This window comes from Marmota monax, unplaced genomic scaffold, assembly GCF_021218885.2.
Source record: "Marmota monax isolate L192 unplaced genomic scaffold, Marmota_monax_Labrador192_F-V1.1 WCK01_AAM20220418_F8-fsc00005, whole genome shotgun sequence".
Taxonomy (NCBI): domain Eukaryota; kingdom Metazoa; phylum Chordata; class Mammalia; order Rodentia; family Sciuridae; genus Marmota; species Marmota monax.
In genome coordinates, this window is record NW_026692254.1 from 25,249,118 (window position 1) to 25,274,449 (window position 25,332).

The 25,332-nt window shown below is 34.7% G+C and overlaps 1 protein-coding gene across 2 annotated transcripts in view; it reads left to right on the plus strand.

The window, feature by feature from the left end:
- The window catches only part of Agbl1 (AGBL carboxypeptidase 1), a 719,307-nt gene extending 694,274 nt beyond the window's left edge, over window positions 1-25,033 (plus strand). The window contains exon 22 of one of the 2 annotated variants that reach the window (XM_046439390.2): window positions 24,805-25,033. In XM_046439390.2, coding sequence (XP_046295346.1) covers window positions 24,805-25,000 — 196 coding nt within the window. In that variant the 3' untranslated portion in view covers window positions 25,001-25,033. The remainder of the gene's footprint in view (window positions 1-24,804) is intronic. The other variant, XM_058577088.1, reaches the window with a different exon arrangement.
- The last annotated feature ends 299 nt before the right edge of the window (window positions 25,034-25,332 follow it).

The following is a 25,332-nucleotide window of genomic DNA, read 5'->3' on the forward strand; positions in this document are numbered from 1 at the left end:
CCTGTTCCTCTGTGAGAACATTCCCTGAGCCAGGCATCATGGTGCATACCTGTAATCCCAGTGGCTCAGGAGGCTGGGGTGAGGAGGATCACAAGTTCAAAGAGAGACCCTTTACAACTTAGCAAAGCCCGGTTTCAAAATTTAAAAAAAAATGTAAACAGGGCTGGGAATCTGACTCAATAGTTGAGTGCCAGTGAATTCAATCTCTGTTCCAAAAATAATAATAATAATAATAACATTCTCTGGATAACACTGTGACTGGCTTTTGATCCCATTAGTACCTTACTAGGGTTCTCGTTCCTACTTTTCTGTCCAGCAATAGGACCTAGCAGATGGCAGATGAGTAAAGAGTATTTTTCTTTCTTTCTTCTTTTTCCTAAATTAATGAATACATAAATAAACCAAAGAAAAGTTGTTTACAAATGACAAATGCTTGTAGAATAAATGGACAGATTAAATATATTAGTGACTAAGGATTTTAGTGAATTTAGGATTAATATGGCATAGGTACACAGAATAATGAATGAAAATCTGAATACTACTTACATGTTAAAATCCAAAGTTAAAGACATACTACAAAGCAATACCATTGGGTTAAATGAGGTAATTTATTTAAAATATCTAGCAAATGTGTGTCAGTGAGCTCTTAAATATAGTAGAATATTCTACCGTGCTTCTTATTGTTGTTATTACTAAGTTGCTCCATAATTAGCAAATGAAAAGAATACCTAATGAACATATGTTACCAGATAATGCCCAAGCATCTATTTAGCAAAGCTATTTTTGTTTGCATTAAGGAAACTTTTGAAATCAATTATGATATATAACAATAACAGCTTAATTATGTAAAATGAATAAAATAATTTTATGCACACACATATATAATGTTATTTGTTGTGCTTCTTATAATGGAGTGTCATGGTTTTGTTAAGTGATTAATTTACCACTTTATGCCAAATTGCTGTGACATATTATGCATCATATTAAATTTTATTATATGTTGTATAGTATATTTTACTGTGTTTATAATAAATTACCATGATTCTTCCTACGAGTGATATTTATTTATTCAGTCCTTGTGACAAACTTTCTCAATGTTCTTTTAACAGGGTATTCATAATTTCTTACATCCTGTCATGGTTATGATCCTTGGAGACTTATCTTCTACTATGTTAATATTTTCATATTCAAATAAAGCCCATAATTATCAATTAAGAATATACCCTTTCTTCCACTAGTCCAATTCAAGCTGTGCCTTTTTAACTACTCAAATCAAAATGTTTCCATGAAGGTCAACAGTCATGTTTATAATAAAATTGATTCTTTCAGTTAATTTTCCATTAATTAAACTACCTTAGTATTGAATGTGGGATAAATTGAAATTAGTTTGTCAGGGTCAGGGAAACCACTTTTGGAAGGTTCTGATGACTTCCTCTCTTACATCTTGTAAAGAGATTAGATTTCTCTGCAGTTGGCTTATACAATATGGGTGTTCTTTCTAAACACTTCACATCTCTTAAAATACCATCTGTTGATACTTACCTACTTAGCTCAAAGGAGTGGCGCTCTCTGCATCATGTAATATCTCATAAGCATATCTACTTCATTTGTATTTTGGTTTTCCACTGCTTTCTCCCAGCAATGTTGGTACTCACAACCTCAGCCACTCTGCCTGACAATCGTGTAACTTCATGTTTAGGAAAAATGCACTTCATAAAACGGATAACCTACAGATAACAGTAAATATGCTACTTCTAACTAGAATAGAATGAGACATCCACAAAATTGTGGTTTTAGCCTGGAGTCAATTGTAGGTGGTAGCGTAACTGACTCTGTGCTCCGAGATCCAAGAGCCATCTGGTTTTCTTCCTACAACTGAGATCAAAATTCATTGCTCTGTAAACTCCTCAGAATCCCCAGGTGTTTGAGAAGGCAAGGAGATTTGATTTTGTTCTTACAACAAAAAGGCCTGTGTAAAGAATTCTTTTAGTCTGTAACAATAGCAACACTAAATCCTTTTATCTGAAACCTGAGAGCCTGATAAAAATATAGAATTTGGAAGACAGCTCTTAAGATAACAAAATAGAGTCTTTAAACAGCATAGTTGATTTTTGTTTTCTCATATGGACTCTGAAACATCTACCCCAACCTGCAAATTGTGGACTTCTATCCATCTCTTCTTTCTCCATCTTACCTGTTAACTGTTTGCTCTTGTACTTCTTATGAAAGAAGAAGTAAAATAGAACATAAAATAGAACATGAAGTAAAATAGAACATAAATATCTGCCTGTAGCAATAGAAACAGAATCTTTTGTGAGATTGCCAATTAACTTGAAGTTTTAGCAAATGATCTTGTGAAGAAATGTCCTTTGGTAGCACTAGCCTCACTTGTGGTTTTAAAATATAAGGAACAAATTCTCTTAAACACCCTTGCCCTTCAATTTCTGCATAAGTCAAGTGGAGAGTAACAGGGATATTTGGTTATCTCTAATCTAGGACAGAATATAATCTTAATTGATTTTAAAAGAAAGAGTTTACTTACCAATCTTTAATTATAATGTGTTGAATATTTTTGTGTACATAACACAATATCCAAAAAGAAGGTTTACAAATTAATAAAAAAATATGTCTCAACCTCAATGAGGAGACTGAGTGAATAGTGCAGTAAAATAAATGAGTAAACATTTCTAGCCTACATGATCATGAACATTTAACTTGAGAAAATACATTTGCGATTGATGTTAGGATGTGGGGGAAGTTGTAATTAGCTCTGAGGAGACACCATTCCATGTTGAGTTTGCCTGAGCCAAGGAAAACAGCAAACTCCACAGGAATTTGAGGTGAGGTGATAGACTGAGTTAACTTTAATGGTAAATTATATAAGAGACTATGGTTGAGCACTCAGAAGAAGGCATAAGTAGAGATCAGACTATGGAATTTACTTTTTTCTCCCCAAATCCCCCAAATAGAAGATGATTATACCAAAGCATTCTTAAGTGAAGGGCCTGAGGCAGTGACTGGGGTTTTTGAGGGGCTCTTCCTACAAGATATCAATACCTTAGTATTTAGATTTCAGTTAAATTGTTCATTCAAAGACTATGTTTTGTAAAAGTAATTCTTTAAAGCAAATGGAAATAATGAGACATATACATGTGCACATATAAAGATACATATGTCTATATATCTATATTTAATTTTGAATCACTCTGAAAAAGTACCTGAGATAGCCAGGTTACAAGGAGGAAAGGTTTACTTTGTTTCCTGGTTTCAGACCATGGTTGCTGGGCCGCATTGCTTTGGGTCTGGGGTGAGGTAGCACATCATCATGGGAACATGCAACAGAGGAGGTTGCTCACCTCATGGTGGCCAGGAAGTCAAGAAAAGAAAGAAAAGGGTCTGGGGCCCCCATATCCCCTTCAAGGACACCCCTGTGACCTAACTTCCTTCCACTAGGCCTCATTTCTTTAAGGTTCCAATACCTCCTAATAGTGCCCCACACTAATTATTAGGCCTTTAAAGCATGGGCTTTGGGGACACATTCCAGATTCAAACTGTAGCACTTGGTTGTCACTTTTAAATGCTTTCACCAATATGAAGCATGCCTCTCAACTTTAAAGATAAGTGCCTCCTTCTCTAACACTCACCTAACTGCTTACAGCCTCCTGCCTGCCCTCAAACTTCATGCTCATCAGTGCCATTTTCAGTTAATTCTTGCCCCTCTGGTATTGCTCAAGCATCTCCCGCAAGTCTATGTTGCTGTATTCTCATGTTAGGTTTTTAGTTGTTAATATGTATGGGATTTTGAGGTTAGTGAGGAGGAGGTGCTTGTGAAAATGGGAATGCTATCTGAATCAAAGCCATTCGAGTCTCCGGAACTCGGTCCCTATGGAGATGAGTTCTTCACATAGTTTATTACAATTGCTGTTCCCTTCACTTTGACTCCTTAACATTGCTTCATGCATCTCACCAAGATTTTTTTTTTTTTTTTTGGCTACATATCATACAATTAGGGATAAGTTCCTCACATTTACAGAGAGGTTTTATGAAGTTCTTTGTGATATCAATGGACTTTGAAATTTTTCCAATGGAGTTGCCAAGGATAAAGAAAAAAAAGAGGGAGAAAAAGAAACGTATGCCCATCAGGATCCTCTGCATAGGAGATCTTCTCACAGAGACAAGATTCATAATGATGTGTATAAATCCAAGCAAGCTTAATTTCCTTTCACTTACTCTAAACCCTGTGGGGAAGGATGTGAGGAAATATCACAAAGAAGAGGTTAGGGTTACAATCTCTTCACTCCTTCTGCCTCTACATGCTAAAGAAAAGAAAGATGGGATGCATCTTTTGGGAGCCTTAAGCATTTGGAAAGCTGAGTTCCTTTGCTTGGGTACAAGGAGAGAACTTCTGTGCCTGGGACCAGCCGAAGAAAGAGAACAACACGGACAAGACAGGACCCATTCTGTTGTCTCAGGCGTTAGAGAGAGATAGCCTCAGTATTATCCCCTCTAAAGACCCAGGTCCATGAGTCTGATTGTATAAGAAATGACCTGGCGAGAAAACATCCACTTCTTGCTCCCTTCTAAAGTAGGACTGTGCTGTGAAGCAAAAACTAAATGTTCAGGATATGGGAGCTCTTCTCCAAACAGGCACACACACACACACACACAAAAAAAAAAAAAAAACAGAAACAAAAACAGACAAAAAACAGATCAGTTCATGTAAAATACAGAGCTAAAAATTAATCATGCTTACATTTTAAACGTAACATTGATGCTGAAATTCAAACTGTTTATTCCCTGTAAGTTCCATCAGTCAGAATTTTATATAAGACACGGGGTGGGGGGAAGGAGGAGAGAGCTTATAATTACATATAAGCCAACATTTTGAGGAGAAATGGTAGTAACAAAATAGCACAAAATGTAATTTTCTGAGTATGAGAGGAAGTGAAGTTGTTCTAAATCCAAGTATCAGGATTTTCCAGCCACCTCCTGAGAGCCCCAATTGATGAGTCTATCAACTGACTCTGGAGATTTACAATCTGTTTCCTGCCCCTTCATTTCCCTATATGGGCTATTGGCCTCAAGTTGCTTTAAATCTAGCATCACTGTCTTTGCATCACCAGAACTATTATTTTCATGTCTTTTGTGAGCCAGTATGAGTCAAAACTGTTAACCAGAACATAAAATAGTGTCAGAGAGAGAAAAACGTGGAGGAGTTAAAAAAAAAAAAAATGAGCACTTTTAGAGTAAGGAAAGTACAGAGTAGCACACGATGTTCCTTGGCTAGGAAATATAGATGGTGTGCATTTCTGGTGTAAAATTAACAATATACAGGCATTTATAACAGTAAGAGTTCCATATCAAATAAGTGCCAAGTGGCACATAAGTAAACATGTTTACAAAATTATGAGTCAGAAAACAAATGCAGAGATTTATCATTTTATAACCTTTCTGAGAATTAAAACCTACCCTACTTTTAAATTTTTCATAATTTGTTTTATTTGCACTGAAAAATCACTCCTGGCCTTTCTTCCTAATGTTGCTTAGTTTATATCCCATAACCAAGTTTTTTTGTGGTTTTGAAGCATATGAGAAACTAAAGTCCATCTAATTTAAAATTAAAGTGGTGATACCACTTAACACAGAAAGACCACAAAATAAACAAAGATCTAAGTGCTTTCAGCAAATGTGTACTTCTTTCCAGATGCTCTGATCCCTTTTCCCACAAGGAGAAATGCTTGTTTGCAAGTTTTAGAAAGATGGCGATGCTTTTTACAGAAGTGTGGTGGAGTGGGACACAACCACAGCTTGATTGTCCTTTGTCCTTGTAGGGTGGTTTCCCTTGACCTTTGAAGCTTCCATTGCACCATGTGTTCCACTATTCCAGGGACTGTATCACATGCTAATTATCTTAACTGTGCTCAATTATACTGTGGCATTTTTAGTAATGAACCATGGGCATCCAGTAAAACCTATCTGGAGCCATTCAACAAGAAAATACAATGAGAAGGGTAAGAATCAGGCATGGGAACGGGTATGTTTTAGATGCTGTAACAACAACAGCCCGAACACTGCCCATTTGTAAAGTGACAACCTGGCTTGCCCACACACACTATCACTGCTCAAGTGGCATCAGGTTACCACAGGCTCAATTTCAATTCCTAGATTCCTAGGATCTGGATACCTCTATGGATTTAGTTAATTTCTTTTGGTTTCCTTTGCAACAGCAAAAGCCAACCATATACACAAAAGCGCTGCTCTCTTTAACTTCAGTGAATGCAAAGAGAAGGACTGAGAAAATGGCTGCAGTCTGAGTCAGTGGAGTTTCATCAACTGTGTTAGACAGTATTTTAAAGTGCAAGCCTGAAACATTGGTGGACCACTCAGTATACAAACGTCTTCTCTCAAACACTAAAATTTTAGCAATTGACTCCTCTCCACAGTGAGCCAGCATCTTATACATTTGTTCCTTCAGGCCACTTAGGTCAGCCCATTTTTCTTAGATGTTACAGGAATATAAGAGAAAATTTGCACTGTGAAATCAGTTGATGAGTGTCAGGGAACATCTCCCATACCATCTCTCTTTCCTCCTTCTGGCTTTTGCTCTCATTGTTTTACTCCACAACCCACTTTCTTCCCCTCTCATCCTCTATTCCTATTTTGATGAAAAATTTGGTCCTCAGATCCCTATACCATCTGGATGCAGTTGTTCAGTAAGTGATAGGACATTTATTTCCCTCCTTTAAATATAAGAATGACAACAGATTTTTCACTCGACCTCTGGGTCACATGACAGAACCCATAACTTCACTTTTGGCTAAATTAATGTCACATACCAGCTCTTCCTCAGGCAATGTAAACTTTATACATAAATATTTGTTGATTGAATCATGGGACATAGGAACCTCTGGTCTAATTTAATTACATCTTCTACACTGTGAGTAACTTTATGATATTAAAAAATTATCTAAAATTTTAAGGTCTTCCTTTGGCCCACTGTAAAATAGAAATGTCATATCTACCCCATAGGTCTGTTTGCTTGCTCACTTATATTTTAACTGAAGGGAGAACAAAAACAAAGCCCCTGACATACAGTAGGTGATTAGCAATGCTTGCCCTTCCTCCTTTCTCAATAGCATGTGAGTTTCTCTGTCTATAGGAAGTGCTTCATTACATGAGTAAACTAAACAAAACAGGGAAATAATAAATTATGTTCTTTCTCATACAAGTGTTGACTCAGTGAAAGAATTTGGGATGGTGTGAAGAACCTGAAAAACACAAAGCCCTGGGGAACCCTGCTAATTGTTTTGGGTGATGATGGTGAGATGTTTTATAGTGGGCATAATCAGTATATCCCAGGTTTTACAAGTTGTCTAATAGGCTGCTGGTACTTCTTAGATGGGGCACAGTTTTCACACGTCTCTTCTCCTGAAGAAAGCAAATAGAGGATCAAGGAGGAATACCACAATGTGGCAACATGTCCAGATACTGTCCCTGGGACTCAGCCCCCTGAGGAAATCAGACACTTTCTTCCAGTCTTCAAAGTCTGCAATGTAGACAGAGTTGCATTTCATTAGAAAGAGGCATTCTGTAGGGTTCAGCTTTTTCAGAAGGGAGATGGGTGATAGGCAGCTGGGGAGAGCATGTTGGATAAATATGAGTGTCTGGAATTTTAAAAGTGTTCTCCTCTTGCTTCTCAGTAGGTGGCTGCCTCTTGAGGCCTGGCATTCACCCAAGTCTTGAGCATTACCTCAGCATTTAAAGAGAAAACAAGTGCAAAAAAGAATCCACAACGCTGTGTTTTAAGCAGCATCAACATCAAGGAATGCCACAGGCTGGGTTTTGTTCACCCTGTTAGCATGCAAAATTATTTTGCACTATAGAAAGCTGTCTTTTCCCAACCAAGAAAACAAACAAAACAAAAAAAGCAGAACTAATTAAGATCGTCATATCTCAATAAATATGCAAATGAAAAATCAAAACAAAGAAATTCTATTTATCACATCATAAAGTTGCAAATTGCTGTACAGGCTGGTTGGGAAGAATTGCAAGGGATAGAGAGTTCTAATGGCTTTGCTTAGACACTGTGTTTGAAAGCTGCATTTGTAGGTTTATGATTGCGAATGAAGATGATGAAACTTGCCAGGGTGAGATTACTTTTACACATTTTTATCCAATTGTTGTGAAGAGGACAAGGGGATAAAATTTCAGTTGGTTAAGTTGTGAAAGGTTTCATGCTATGAAATGTGTTTCTGTTAATATAATTTTAGATAAAAAGAGACTAAGATTGCCATTTTACTGATGAAAACAGTAAGGCTTACAGAAGGTATTTCTGTTTCTCACTTGGTATTTGGAGCCAGTATTCAAACTCCCAGTTACTTGTCTGATACCAAGTTTTTGTTTCATTTCTGATTTACATTTTCTCCCTGTACTTCAGGATTCCACAGCATCATGCAAAGTGATGTTTGGATGTGTTGTCTACTGGATATTAGAGTGTCCAGTTAAAAAGGAGGAAATGAAATTAATTTATAGATGTTTTCTCCACATATTTCACACATTTGGATATTAAGACCCACCATATCAATTTGATTTACGTGTAATGCTATTTCCTGTTATTTCTATAGAATTTCAGTTGCAAATGTTGATTCCTTCCTGTTGAATTCATATTCATTGAAAAACAAGGAAAGAGTATGTTAGTCAGCTGAGAAAATCAGCTTAGAGGAGGAAAGTTTTATTTTGGCTCAAAGTTTCACAGGTTCAGTCCAGGGTCAGCTGACTCCAAGGAAGAAACATCATGGCAGAAGGATGTGGTGGAGGAAAGCTATTCAGTTCGTGGAAGCCAGGAAGCAGAGAAGAGGAAGAGAGAGGGAGAGGGAGAAGGAGAAGGATTAAGGACAATATAAGGTCACCACATCCCAAAGGATCCAGTCCCTTCCACTATGTCTCACCTCCTTCAGTTTCTACCACTTCCCAATAATGCATTCAACTACTAGTAGATCAATGCATTAATGTGATTATAACTATTATGATCCAGTCACATCCCAAGAGCCTACCTCTGAAGATTGCTGCATTCGGTACCAAGACTTTAACACATGAGCCTTTGAGGAATACTCCAAATCCAAACCTTAACAGAGGAAAAGGAGAGAGGAGGAGAAGCAGAGTGAGGTAGGAGAGGAAGGGAAAAAGGAGTGGGAGAGAAGAGAGAGAAGGTAACTGACATCCTAATATTGCAGAAGTTGCTGTGACATAGCCTCACTATAGATATTTTGCTCTGAGGTAGCTGAATCAATGAGCTGCAAAGAGCAAGTCAGAATAGTGTTGGTAGTTTCATTTTAGAAACTGCCCTCTGCTGTTTGTATACAAGATGCTACTTATAAGGAGAAGAAAGTTTTCAAGGTTGTCTCTGGACATGCTGCTTTTGGGTTCTGCTAGGATAACATCAGGGTCTTTAAGAATGACTTTAAGACGTTCTTTAAGAGAGACTTTAAGAATGCAGAATTATTTGGAATGATCACACAGCTAAAGAAATGGGGGTAGCATGGTACGTATTCCCTGCCCTATGCACAAGGGCAGTGCAACTAGAAGCCCAACTGATAGAAGGTCAACACACATAGAATTGCTTGTTACCATTGTCAGTCATGTTGGACACAACGTAAATAATATGTTTAAGAGAGTGCTCAAACTGATTGAGCAAGAGAACAACAAAGAGGCTTTCTGATGTTTTCAAAAAAAGAGGTGGATGCAAGCTTTGCCTTCAAGATGGGAAGAACTGGCAGAAGTGTCAAGGATGTGTTTTATTGCATTTTGCTACACTTGTGCCAACTGCAGTTTATCTTTTTCATCCATCCCTTTCCTTCTTTATCTTCACTCCTTTTCCTCTTCCCTTCTGTTCCTCTTCCTTCTTTTTCTCTCTTGACTTTCTTCCATATTTTCCTTCTCTAACTCTTCTCTTTTTATCTACTTAGCCTTTACTTAATATTTTTAGATTACAAACATTTTAACCACCCCCCCTTACTAAATAATCATGTTAGGCTTTAGGGAAAACATAGAAAATGATAATAAATAATTTGTGACTTCAGTCACTCTCATTATCTAAATAAATATAACTACTGTCAGATGATCAGTGTATATTTTCCAATCATCTTTCCAACATGTTAAGTAATTTTTAAACAAAATTATCTCTTACAAACTCATTGCTTTCTTATGAGTTCAACTTCTTTCCTACTGAAGTAAATTCTTCAGCAGATCTGTTGATGGCCTGTGTTTAGGTAATAGATTTCATTCTCATTCAAGGGAACTAAAGGCTTTTGCTTTCTTTGTTCAGAGTTTGTAGTGTAGAATCGTAATTTTGGATTCATTTTTCCTTGTAATTCAAAATATTTTTTTCTAACTATGTTTACCTTATTATAGTTGTTGTTGTTATTATTATTATTATTTTACTATTTCGAGTTAAACTCTTCAATCTGGAATTATTTTGGATTTGTAGAAAAGTTGCAAACATACAACTATACAGAAAGTTCCATCATCTAGTTTCCCTTATTGATTTTTAACTGAGAAACCAACTGTCAGTGTGAATGTCTGTCATTTAAGGGTGATCTGTGTTTCCAATTTTACCAAGTTTTGACCTTTAGCGATAACCATTGCAATATGTATAATTATGGGCTTCATTTCCCTGCTAAATTGTCCTCTTTTCCAGAGTAGTTCTTCAATTTGAGAACTATCACCTTTCCATTATCTTTTTGAATACTGTCTCTTACCAATTTACTTTAAACTCTACATCTGGAAAGCTTTCTTTTCTTTCATGAATTCTCTGTTGGACTCTCTCTTTTGTGCTATGTAACCACTGAATTAAGCTTTTTATTGAATTCTTTTCATTTAGAAATAATCTGTTGAATATTCAATCCACCTTTCAAAAGTATTTTATTCTTTTCTGTGTTCCAGAACTTATTCTAATTATTTAATCATCTTCAATATACTTTTTCTATGATCCTATTCCAAATTGCCATACAATTTAAAGTTTGTGGGTATCTATTTCTGTTGCTTTTTATATCTGCTGACAATGGTTGAAGTGGTTTATTTCTTGATGTGATTCATAATTTGTTATTCTCTGTGCATCTTTAGCAGTCTGTGTCCTTCATGTCTTCCCATAGGAGCTCTATATGCCCTCAGTTTAAAAAAAAAATCCTAAATTGTAGTTTTATTTTTGTTTCTGATGGAGCATCAGAATTTCACCAACTAGAGTCAATTGTTTGTGATACATAATATAATTTGAACTCCAATTCTTCTACATAATCTATGTTTCTATTTTATTTTTGAGTATTTTCTCCTCTCAGTCTTTTCCTATTTATTTAGTCTTTTCCTAATTATTACATTATTAACATTTTTCCTATATTTATGACTCAGTTTCTTGTTTCATTTCTGAACTTATATATAGTCCTTTGACATTTTTACACTGACAGGTTTTATAACAATTACATTTCTGTTCTACAAACATTAATTCCAGATTAGCCTTGCCATATATTTGCCAAAGCACTATACTCAATTCTCTCAGACTGTAACTTCCCATTGTTGAGATCTTCATTCGGTTCCTCTTTATATCACTTGGATTTTATCAGGTTCTCTTCTTACCTTACCACCAGCACTTCCCTAAGGAAAGCAAATAGCTTTTGTATTTCTAGAGGTCTTTCCTATTTAATAAATCTTACTTTGTGTAACAACTTACATTACAAAATAACTTGGACAGATTTTAATCTTCTTTTTGCCCTTTCTGGAATCGGTTTCTGTCCTCCCACATTCAAGAGCATTAAAATCAGTCTATGTTTCCCATTTTAAAAGCATATTTTTATGCTTGCATACTTACATACTTTTTCCCTTCATCTTGAAGTTCAAACTTGTACGCTTCCCAGATGCAAGTCTGCTGGCCCACAAGAAGAAGACAGTGTTGTGTGAATAAACAGATGGTTACATGAGCAAGATTTAATCTTGCTGTGGATCATTCAGTCTGCTTTTATTCCTGGCATCTGGCAATTCCTTTTGATATGCAATTCAAGTTTTTCTCTATTTGGGATTTTTTTCTATTATATCTTTGACCTATGTATTTTACCATTACATTGATCCTTTCTTGTTTTAATTTCAGATCTATTGTCTTCTTTCATATGTGTCTTTAAATTATAATTTTTATCAGCTACATTGGCATTTCCTTACTTTTCTTTCATATCTATTATCATTTTTATGTTTTGGGTTTATTCAATGGGATTATGCAAATTTTACAAGCTGAATTCTTTATCTATAATCTTCTTACATAAATTGTCTCATCATTATCCTGATCATTTTTACATATGAAGATTTTATTTTGCTTGGCTATATGACTTCTTTAAATATTGTTAACAATAGGCATTTGATTATTTTACACATTTGAAATATTTTCTAGGTTTTCATATTCCTTCAAATATCAGATTTCAGATTTCTGTTTTATTTTCAAAATATTTTTGAGGAGTTCAATTGCCTTTGGAAAGAATTCTATCATATGTTTATAAAGTGTTATTGACATTTTCTGTTAATATTTTTGTAATGCATTTTCTTAGCATATTCAAACTGTATAGAATTATTTATTGAGGTGTGATGCAGGGCTTGATTTCATGCCAAAGTCATTTCAGGTATTCTATTTGAAGAATAATGCCCATCTTATCATGTAATAAGTTGTATTTAGAATGGAACACTTATTTCAAACCTTCTGTTCTAGTTTATTAGCTGCATATTTTTTGAACTGTACCACAAAGTTTTGTACTATAGCTAGTAAAGTATCCGAAGGTAGATTATTGAAAGTACTCCACTGATTTCTTTGAATATTTTTTCTTTGTATCTAATGATTTTGTCAATGATTTGATATTCTAGTTAAATGACAATTTTACAAATTCTTATAATTGAATAAAATATTCACTTTAACATAATTTTTTATAAATGTCACTTTCTCAATCACAGTGATATTTGCTATTTTTTTCATTTAACCCTACATATTTCTTAATAGTTTTGTAACTGAACATTTTGCATACCTTGATTCTAATATGTGGAATTCTTTATTGTTACATTGAAGTTTAACTGGATAATATTCAAATAGAAAAACTACTAATATTTATATGCAATGGATCACCTAAGTCAGCTCTGATTTTTTCTCAAATGTTCTCCTAATTGATTCTCATTTTCAAGGTACAATCATAAGCATCATCAAATGATATTGTTCTTCTCTTTCTATATTTAAATATCCTGGTTTTTCTTGACAAATTTTATTAAACTGAATATCCAGAAAAATTATAATTAATTTTGCTACTTGACATAAGATTCTTGGTATCAATTTTAAACTGAATGCATGTGATGTTTCATAATGATTATATTACATATGATGATGGCCATTGGCATTTTGATTGAATTAAATGTCTAGCTTAATTGTAGAAAATTGACAACTTCACAAGATTGGCTTTTTATTGTGATAGATGCTTTCTATCATCTTTGGGGGAATAAAGCCTTCTATTCCTTGATATTTTTCCTCTAACATAATAATCTTTAATCAGGATTTTCTCTTTCCTTTATTTTATATGACATTTTTCCCATATTTTACTTCTTTCATGCAGGTTCCCCTCATAAAGCTTTCTCAAATTTTAGGCACATAAATTCCTGGTTTTCAATCAGGGGCAGTTATGCCTTCCAGGGGCCATTTAGCAATGTCTGAAGACATTTTTGGTTTTCACATTGAGCAGAAGATGTGGCAGTGGTACTGGTATTTTGTGGGTAGAGGCAGGTTATTCTGACAACCAGAATCTGTGCTGAAGCACACAGGTACCTCAGATGTCACTGGTGCTGAGGCTGAGAAACCCTGCTTCAGACGGTGCAGGGATGGAATTCAGTCTCTGGCCTCATTTAGCCTCCCAGCTAGTGCTATGAAGAATTACACACAAGTAAAGACAATTGGACCAACAAATATCATACAAGAGTTACGGATTCTTAGGATGAGAGAGAAACCTGAATGCCATGAATGGTTTAAACAATTAAGAAACATCCGAGTTTGACTTTAAAGCAGAAATTGGACTTCTGTTGATAGGAGTGGAAAAAGGTTGGAGAGGAAGATGAGAAGGAAATGCCACATAGAAGGGTCAATGTTATCTAAAGGCAGAAAAACAATTCTTTCCTGTCATAGCATAAGAGAATTATGCACCTCAACATAAGATGAATAACATTATAATGTTAATTATCATAAAATTTAGTGGTGGGAGGGGCCACTGAGGGGAGACAACACACTCCTGCATTTTCTAAGAAAGAGTGAATAGAAATAATTTGTTTTGAATGTCTATTCTTCTCTAGGACTGTTAAGAACTTTGAATGACACTTTAATATTTATTGTCTTACTTAAACTTTAAAGCCCTTTCAAATGCAGTGAGCCCTACATATCTGTGGGTTCTACATCCCAAATTCAACCACCTGCTATTCAGAACTATTTTTTAAATTATACTGAACATTTCCTGATTTTTCCTTGTCTCTGTTTCCTAAAGAGCATAAAAGCTATTTACATAACATTTCTTTTGTGATAGGAATTATGAGTAATCTAGAGATGACTTAAAGAATACAGAAGGATATGCATAAGGTGTATGTGAATACTATAATCTTATAATTCTTCATGACTATTCTATATTTATGTGAATTATGAAAGAAATGACAAATTATAAAACTAAAAATATAAAGGTGTATGAAAATTGTGATGCAAAAAAAGAGAGCTCATATCTAATGGCATAATTTGGCATGAACATACTATATATACAGAGTTATGAAAAATTGTGCTGTGAATGGATGATTATTAATGTAATGAACTCCACTATTGTCATGTATATAAGAAATAAATTTAAAAAAAGAAAATTTATTTGCCCAAACTGAATCAGGATGATTAAAAAAAACAAAAAAACTAAAAATTTTATAGAGAAACATTGTATTTTTCTCTATTCATTGGTGAATTCTACTATTAGTGCAGTTTTATATTTCTCTTTGTATAGGTTCTATACATTTTGATTAGCTTTTTTCACATTTATATTTTACTGCTATTTTATTTATTTATTTTATTGTTTTTTTTCCATTGTACATAACATTAGAATTCATTTTGACATACTTATAATAGCATGCAATATAATTTGCTCTAATTCAGTCCCCAGTATTTCCTCTTTCCCTCTCATCCTCCCTCCCCCATTCCCTTCCATGTAGTCTACTGATTTTTCTACTATTACCTTTTAGTTTATTTTTTAATAGTTATTTTGTTGCAAATACTTATGATGGTGAGATTCACTGTGGTATATTCATATATGTAAATAGGAAAGTTAGGTCAGAATCATTCTGCTGTTCTTCCTTCAGTTACCCTGACAGAACTTTCTTTTATTTTGATGGAATCCTTCTCCTTTTCCCTTTCTCTCTTCTTTTTTTCCTTCTTATTTTGGACTAGCTTCCGCAAATCAGGAAAAATATTTGACCTTTTGTTTTCTGGGTCTGGTTTATTTCACTTACACAATAGTCTTCAGTTCTATCCATTTACCAGCAAATGCCATAAGTTCATTCTCCTTTATGGCTGAGTAATATTTCATTGTGTGTATATATATATCCAGTCATCTGTTGAAAGATACCTTGGTTTCTTCTAAAGCCTGACTATTGTGAAATATGCTATAAATATTGATGTGGCTATATCCCTATAGTATGCTGATTTTAGATCTTTTCAATATATATTGATAAGTGGGATAGCTGGAAATTATGGTCATTCCATTTCTAGTTTTTTTTTTTTTTTAAATCTCTATCCTGCTTTCCAGAGTAGTTGTACTAATTTGTACTCACAATATGTGAGTGTTCCCTTTTATTCTTGAAAATTACCATTAAGACTAGAAAGAGATAAAATCTCTTTTTTGATTTTCATTTTCCTCCTGATTGTTAGCAAGGATGAACTTTTAAAAATATATTTGTTGACCACTTTAGAGAAGTGTCTGTTAGTTCTTTCACCCATTTATTAATTGGGTATTTGGTTTTTGTGTGTGTGTCAAATTTTTTGAGTTCTTTATATATTCTGGATATTATTTCCTATCTAAAGAGCTGGTGGCAACGATCTTCTCCCATTCTGTAGACAACTATGTTCTTTTACATAACAGACTTAAGTTTCTTGATTTTAGTGTCTGCAGTATACTGGCAACAATCTTCCATAGTTACTGAGGGATGGTCATATTATGATTTTCACTTGACATATTGAGGAACAGATCTGGAAACTGACAGATAAGTCTTTGAAGAGCTAAGCATGAGGCTCCATGCTGTGTACTATTTAGTGACAACATCAATATTTAGGATTCACACAATAGATGGTTTTCATTGTTCTACTTTAAGCCATCTAGACATGATTGACATTACTATTGTTTATTGTTTAAATGGGAATCACTAAAGAAAAGTCAAAAATTGTATTAAAGAGATAATTTGCACACAAGTTTTGCATCTTTTCAAATTAGTCAACTCTGATTGAATCAAACAATTCCTATCATTCTGAAACAACTTAGGAATCATAAATCTGTGGAATTCTAATCCTATAATTACCAAGATTGTTTTACTTACACATAAACACCTACATATACTATTAAATTTTGTGGTTTATTTTGAATATTTCCTTCATTTTAGTTTTTCTTTTGATCTAATCACTTGCAGGCTGAAGGGGAACTTAAGATTGTTCAAATACACCAATTATTTAAATATTTCATATTTTGTGTGTAGCAAAACATATCTTAAAACCAGTCAGCTTCACTGGTTACCTGGGTTACAAATCAAGATACAGTTATAGGAAACAAAACAAAACAGGAAAAGACACAGGAAGAAAATCCCCTCAGTTCTCTTTAATGACTTCAGTTTCAGAATGGACAAAGTAGTGGGGAATTCTAGAAAGAGTATTAAATGCAAAATCCAAATGAAATAATTTAATTTCTTCATTGTCATCCTCATCCCTGACTTCAAATAAAATGCACTTTTCTCTTAAGATAAATAAAATGGAATCTATTCACTCTTTAAATCATTTGTTCAAAAATGTCTGCCCAACTTCTACTCTGTGCCAGACACTGGGGATACAGGACCGTAAGACTCACTTACAAGGAGGCAATCTGGAAGGGAAGGTTGTTACAACTATTGTCATAATAGAATTAGACCCAAGGTGTTTTGAGAGTACAGAGATGAGATGACTGAGTTCAAATGTGGGAAAGGAGAGAGGATCCAGTGAAGAATCTACTTGATTCTAAGAGTTGTTACGGTAGATAGATGAGAACTCTTTTCATAGTATATACAAATTACCAGGAAAAAGAGTTGAACCAGCACCTTTTGGAACTGCCTGCAGTTCATCAAGTCTGGAACATGCAAGGCACATGGATTCCTAAGAAGAGTAGAGGCTGAAGATCAAAGAGGTCCAGGTCAAAAAGGGCCTTGGATGTTTATGTTAATAAATGTGAATATAAATTAAAGAAGATGTAGTAGCCATATGAAAACAGAATAATACATGGAAAACAATTTATGGGCTTAAGCCCTTAATGAAAGTACAGATGGAAAGAACATGCTCAAGACAAAATAAGGAGAGGCAACCAATGGAATTTCAGGATCAATTTAAATGTGACAGGTAAAGGGAATGATGAGGTCAAGGACCAAGAAGTGATCCCATTGCTTAAAATAAAAAATGCACAAAAATTTGACCAGGTTTTTGTACAACCATGGGAAGTAGGGTAGGGATAATTATGCAACAGAGTTCATTTTTTAGATTTTGTTTGAGGAGGCTGAAGTTTCCAAGGGGAGATAAAACTAGATGGTTAGAAGTTCTCATTAGAAGTTTGGGTTATTTAAATTTCCCACAGATAGGTGAATTTTAATATTACTGTGGAGAAAATAAGATTGTGCATTTTTTAATTTTTAAAATATTTTACCTATTTTTTTAAAATTTTACTTTTTAACTCTTTGTCATTCTTAGTTTTTTAAATAATTACAGATTTTGAGAAAGTTGCAAAGATGCTACAGAGTCCTGTATACTGTTCACCCTGTTTCCCCCAGTGGTAATATGTTGTCACCTAGTAAAATATCAAAACCAGGAAATTGACACTGGTCTAAAGTATCTGTATAGTTGAACATTACAGCCCATGTATAGGTGCAAGTAATCACCCTCTCCACCCCCAAATCCAGAACCAAGACCGTGCCATCAAAACAATGATCTTCCTTGTGTTGCACTTCTATTATCACACGGACTCCCTCCTTCAAAGTATCCCCAAGCCTTAGCAACCCATGCATTAGTTTTCTATCCCCATAATTAAATCATCTCAACAATGCTATATAACTAAAATCATACAGAACATGATCCTTTGAGACTGAGCATAACATGCAGAAGATCCATCCATGTTGTTGTATTTATCAAGAGTTTATTTATCTTTTATGACTGAGTATTATTCTGCAGTTTGAATCTACCACATTAACCATTCACCAATTTTAGAACATTTTGATTGTTTCCAAGTTTGAACTACTACAAATAAAACTGCAAGGATGCAGAGGTTTTAGTGTATATGTAATTAATTGTTTATCTGGGCTAAATGCCCAAGAAAGTGATTGATAGATCCTATAGAAAGAGTATTTTCAACTTTTTAAAAACCCTACAAACTATTTTCCAGTGTGTCTACACATTTTCACAAGCAAGCAATGTATTAGAAATCTTGTTCATATGGTACCTCTCCAGCATCTGGTATTATGACTATGTTTAATTTTATCTCTTTTAATAGGTATATATAGATATTTCATCATAGTCAATTTGCAGTTCCCTAATGACTAGTGTGGATGAACATCTTTTCATGTGCTTATTTGCCATCCATATATCTTCTTTGAGGATTTTTTTCTTTATGTCATTGGCATATTTTCTAAACAGATTTTTTTTATAGTTGTTTTGGGAGTTCTTTAAAAATTCTAGATAGGAGTCCTTTATCAGATATATGCTTTGAAAATATATTCTTATGATTGTAGCTTGCATTTCCATCTTAACAAAGTCTTTCAGAATAAAATTTATATTTAATTGAAGTCAAAACTTCTCTTGTTTATTATATTCTAAGTCATTTCTAAGAATTCTTTTTCTCTAGCCCTACATCTTTATGACTTTATTTTAAACCTTATTTATTTCTGGGTTCTCTGCTATTGATCTATGCTTTTGTCACTTTCCCAGTAGCAGACTGCCTTGATTACTGCAGCTAAGTAATCAATTGAAATTGAATAAATGAATTCTTCCTCCTTTACCTTCATTTTCATTATTATTTTAGCTATTTCTAGATACTTTTCTTTTCCATATAAGTTTTAGAATAACCTTGTCTAGATCAACAGAAGTCCTTTTCAGATTTTGATAGGAATCTCATTGAGCTTAAATATCAATTGGGGGACACTACCATTCTGCCTGTGCTGTCTCTTAGGTCATGTATTCATGTATATTTCTCCACTTATTTAGACCTTCTTTAATTTAGAATGATCATCTTTATGTAGTTTTGTTGTGTAAGTATAGCATATATTTTGTTAGTTTAATACCCAAATAGTTCATTTTTGTTTAGTGGTTGTATATTCAGCAATTATAGTAAATTCATTGTTACTACATAGAGATATAATTGATTTTTGTATGTTGATTTTGTCACCTACCACCTCCCTGACTTCATGTAGAGTTCCAGGAAGTTTCTGATTTTCTTTTATATATTTCCCAAATAGGAACAGTTTATTTCTTGATTTCCTATGTATATGTCTTTTACTATTCTTTTGCATTCCTGCTCTGGCTAGCACTTCAATGCTATGCTGAATACTAGTGATGAAGGTGAACTTGTGCTCCTTGTTCCCAGTCTTAGGAGGGAAGCGTTCAGTCTTTCATCATTATGTGTAATAGTAGCTCTCTGATTTTGTAGATGTTCTTTATTAATGTGAGCAAGTCCCATCTATTATTAGTTCTTTAGAGATTTTTTACTATTAACAGATTTAGGATTCTATTAAATACTACTTCTGTACAAATTTATATGATTATGTAATTTTTGTCCATTAGCCTATTAATATAAAGGATTACTTATTATATTTTTAAATATTGAGCCAACCTTGACTCCCTGGAATTAACTCCTTGTCTTCAGGATTTATAATTACCTTTTACATGATGCTAAATTCAGTTAGCTAATTTTTTTAAATAATATTGTACCATATTCCTGAAGGGTATTATTTTGAGATTTTTCTTTGTTTATATTATGTCTGGTTTTTGTATCAGGGTGATACAAGACATAAAATGAATGAAAATGTTCCCTCTTTTGTTTTCTGGAAGAGATTGTATAGAATTAGTATTAATTCATTTTTAATTATTTTGTAGAATTCCCCAGTGAAACTATTTGGGCCTCTTTATTAAATGGTTTTAACTTGTGAATTCAAATTTCTTATTGCTTTAGAGTTATTCAAGTTATCTATTCCATATAGATAAATTGTTGTAGTTTTTGCTTTTTGAGGAATTGGTCTACATTCTAGGTTGTCAAGTTTACATTTGTAAGGGTTTGCTATAATCTCCCCTTATTATCTCTTTGATGCCCTCAGGGTCTGTAGTGCTAGCTCCTGATTCACTCCTGATACTTGGTGATGCCTTTTTTTCTTTCATTGGTCTCTTTGGGGACTTTACAAGTTGTCCAAACTCTGTGTCACTAATTTTCTCTATTGTTTTTCTGGTTTTAATTACACTTATTTTTGCTCTTATATTTATGATTTTTTTCTCTTTGCTTTGCGTTTGTTTTGCTCTTATTTTTCTGCTTGCTGGAGGTATATGTTAGAATTCTGAGTTTGAACTTTGCTAAGGTAAGCATTTGTTGCTATAAATTTTTCTCTCTTGCAAGACTTAATCTGTGTCACACAAATTTTAATATTTTATATTTTCATTTAAATTTTTCAATGTATTTTTTATTCCTTTGAGATAGATTCGTTTATTTTAATTGTTGTTTATCAACAACTAATTGGTTGTTGAAGTCTTATTGTGTATATTTAAGGTTCACTTGTGATGTTATGGGATAAGTATAGCTAGTAAAATTGTTACTTTTATGAAGCATACTAACATATTATCATCTCACACATTTAATGTTTTATTAAGAAAAGCTAAAATCTACTATTTAAAGAAAAAAAAATACCTTACCTAATGTAATTTTATTAACTTTCACCCTCATGTTGTATCTCTAGACTTGTTCTTCTTACAGGTCTGCCATTTTGTATCCTCTGACCTACATCTACCACCAAATGACAAAGGAAATCATCTTTGTTTTACCTTACTAAAATGCATTGACATAATATTTGTGGTATAGTCATATATGAAACCTTTAAAAATAAATCAAGAAAAAGTAGTACCCTAGAAGATGATCCAAAATATGGGTTTGGGGGGGTCTGGAGTTGTCACTCAGTGGTAGAGTTCTTGTCTAGCACGTGCCAGGCACTCAGTTCGATCTTCAGTACCACATAAAAATAAATAAATAAATAAAATAGAGGTATTAAAATATATGGATTTTTCAGCATACACCCATTTAATCTTCCATTTGGCAATACTTTACTGTATATCTACCATGTTCTTTTTTTCCTTAATTATTATTTTTATTTATTTATAACAGCAGAATGTATTACAATTCTTATTACACATATAGAGCACAATTTTTCATATCTCTCTGGTTGTATACAAAGTATATTCACACAAATTCTTGTCTTCATACATGTACTTTGGATTATAACGTGCATCACATTCCACCATCATTTCTAACCCCATGTCCCCTCCTTTCCCCTCCAACCCTTCTGCCCTATCTAGAGTTTGTCTATTCCTCCCATGCTCCCCCTCCCTATCCCACTATAAATCAGCCTCCTTATATCAGAGAAAACATTTGGCATTTTGGGGGGGGATTGACTAACCTTACTTAGCACTATCTTCTCTAACTCCATCCATTTGCCTGCAAATGCCATGATTTTATTCTCTTTTATTGCTGAGTAAAATTCCATTGTGTATATATGCCACATTTTTTTATCCATTCATCCACTGAAGGGCATCTAGGTTGGCTCCACAGTTTAGCTATTGTGAATTGTGCTGCTATAAAAATTGATGTGACTGTGTCCGTGTAGTATGCTGTTTTTAAGTCCTTTGAGTATAGACTGAGGAGAGGGATAGCTAGGTCTATATATTCTTTAGAATAAAATAAACTTGAATCTTGACAGAGGCTTGGGTTTTCTATATTAACAATAAAACTACACCCAAGTTCAGGATTGAAACAATTAAATGAACATATGAAATAGTATTCAGAGGAAGACATTATTATTAAGCGGAAATTTATCAAAATAAGTATTTGGTAGAGAAACTATGGTATTTGCCAGTAAATGGATGGAGTTGGAGAATCTCATGCTAAGCGAAATAAGCCAATCCCAAAAGACCAAAGGCCGAATATTTTCTCTAATATGTGGATGTTAATTCACAATAAGGCAGGGGGCACTAGAGAAGAATAGCATTACCTTAGATTAGGCAGAAGGAAGTGAAGAGAGGGGAAAGAAGGGGATGTGGAGATAGGAAAAGATAGTAGAATGAAACAGACATTATTATTTTATGGATATATGTGACTGCATGACCAATATGATTCTACAACATGTATACTCAGAAAAAATGAAAAATTATATCCCATCTGTGTATGATATATCAAAGTGGATAAGTGCATTCTCTGTCATGTATAACTAATTAAAACAAATTTAAAAATTAATAAAATTTATTTTTATATAAAATAAAACAAAACAAAAAAACAATATGCCTTATTTGGTTGGATGTCAAGAAATTGAAAGATTATTATAGGTATGGGAAGCTGATTGCATGAGTAAAAGTTTAGCAAAACATTAAGTATTTTTTGTTTGAATTATCCCAACAAGATCCATTTATCAGTGTGACTGTATTGGGAGTTTCTAAGTTTGTGAGTGACTGGAGCAGACTGCTCATGGCGGAAAGGCAGGACCTTATTAGGGTAAGACTGATCATGTTTACTCATGGACTCATGCCAACTGGACCTTGTAGGAAAGTTCGCATCAATACTTACATTGCATTAAGAGGCAGTGGAGAGTTATTGCAAAGTTCTGGATTTGGAAGTGACACAATACAAATTATGTTTCAGAAAAATTATTAGCAATGCCAATTTGGATGGCTTTGCAATAGTATTGCAGTAACCCAGCTGCAAACCTATAAATTTAAATGCATAATGTTCTTTCACATCATGTTTTACCATTTTCTTTAGGATCCACAACAAAGTGACAGAATTAAAAATTGCTGATTTTTTTTTTATTTCACAAAGCACTCTGCAAGACAATATCCATGTGTTTTCTCATTTAGAATTCACTTCAACTCTTGACACATTATTATTGCCATTCTATAAGATTAAGGGCTTTTTCCAAATCCCATAGCCAGGATTTATAATCAGGCTCTTGACACTGCACTGCATTATCACCTCTTTACCTAGCGTGGTAGCAAGTGAGTCTCTGACAATCAGGCTTCTTGCTGACTTGAGATTGTGTTATGGCTGGGGTGGCTCTAACTTTCCTTCATTCAACTACTTTATTATCCACAATTCAGCCTATAAAATATGACATGCTGTGGTGCTGTGGAAACAAGGTCAATATTTCTTTGCCTTCTTTTCCACTCAGGTAATGCCCCCACCAGACCTTTATTTTAGGGTGCAGAAGGTCTAGAGACCACAGAAGCAGCTCACACTGGTCAGCAGACAATTAAAACACTGACTTCTGATTCATTTCCCAAGCTAACAAGTAACCATGCCTCTGATTACCCATTTCATTGTTTATGGTGAGGCAGGTGGATGAACAGTTCTGCCTGATTTATGAAGTGCTTGCTGTCTATAAATCACAGGGTAGAGACTCAGCATGCTGCTAATCCTAATTGGTTAAGTCCTAAGTAGGGAGTGATTAGAGAGTGTTCAGGAAAAAAGGTATCTCATGCAAATGAAGGAGATATAGAGCTGCTGGAGAGGAAATTCTCCCCACTCACAATCTGTTATAAGGTCTTTGGTACATTCCTACTGTCTCCTTCTATCTTTTTCTGATCAGGCCTTGTTGATCTTCCATTTGTCAATAAACCGGAGGAGAGATCTTGGGGGAATTACAAACACAGTAGAAACAGAAAGTGTTTCCTCACTATTGTTTCATTTATTAATTTCAACCTAGATTAATTTTCTAATTCCAATAAGCCATTCAACATGATCAAGGAAATCTGTGCAGTATGATTCACAGTGCTGTTTGGTAGAGTGGGAAGCGTTTGGGCTTTGAGTTCTATCTGTCCTGATTCCCGTTCCACTCTTTCCTGGGAGTAGAAGGCATGACCTTCTCAGGCTCCCAATGACAGCCTTCTGGGCCTATGCACTTTAAGCTTATACTACCCTGAAAATGCTAAATATGTGAGGTTGTCCATATCTTCTGTTTGGCATAGAAATGCAAATTCTGCTGGCAAATGAAGAAAGAAGCCTGGAGAGTTTATGTGATTTTCTCCCCAGTCTCAAGCTAGCAGTTTAGGGCACAGGAGGGTGTGCAAAATACATTTAAAAGAGCTGCAAGTCTAAGATTAAAACCCAGAGAGGGTAAGGCCCACCCTCCTGTACTAATCAATTGTTAAATGCTGCACCTTTTGGCTAACTTTTCCTTTCTCCTCCTTTCTCTCCACTTCCCTCTTTCTGTCTCCCTTCCCCTCTATACCCATGGCAGGCGCAACAGCAGCAGCAGTAGCACTTCAGAGCTGGATGATGAGCCAGCCTGCATGGAGGAGATCGACTACAGCCCAGACAGCAGCATGGGCCATGAAGGGAGCTTTGCTGAGCTGGACCGGCAGATCCAGGAGTGTGCCTTCAATATAGATGAGGGGGAAGAAGAAGAGGGTACAGGGAGAAGGAGAGACAGCATCTCACAGTCCTGAGGTTCCAGATAGCTCTGTGTCTCCAACCACTGATCCAGTGGTTGTGATGCTCCCTCTTCACCACCAAATGTGTGTACAAGTCAGGGCAAAAAGCTGGCCTGTGTGAGCTCAGCCACCCTCCGAGCTTGTCTGAATTTGCCTATGTGTGGAGGGGGGCTACTTCCTAATCATAACATTTTGCATGCACTGTTAGGAGGCCCTCAGGGCCTATGCATACTGCCAATGCCTAGAATGGGATCCAATGGTAATCTCAAAATTACCGTGGGTCCTATGAAGCCTTCTCTGAGCTCTCTTGCATTCCTGTGCTTGTCTCTGAAGGAGACTAGAAGCAG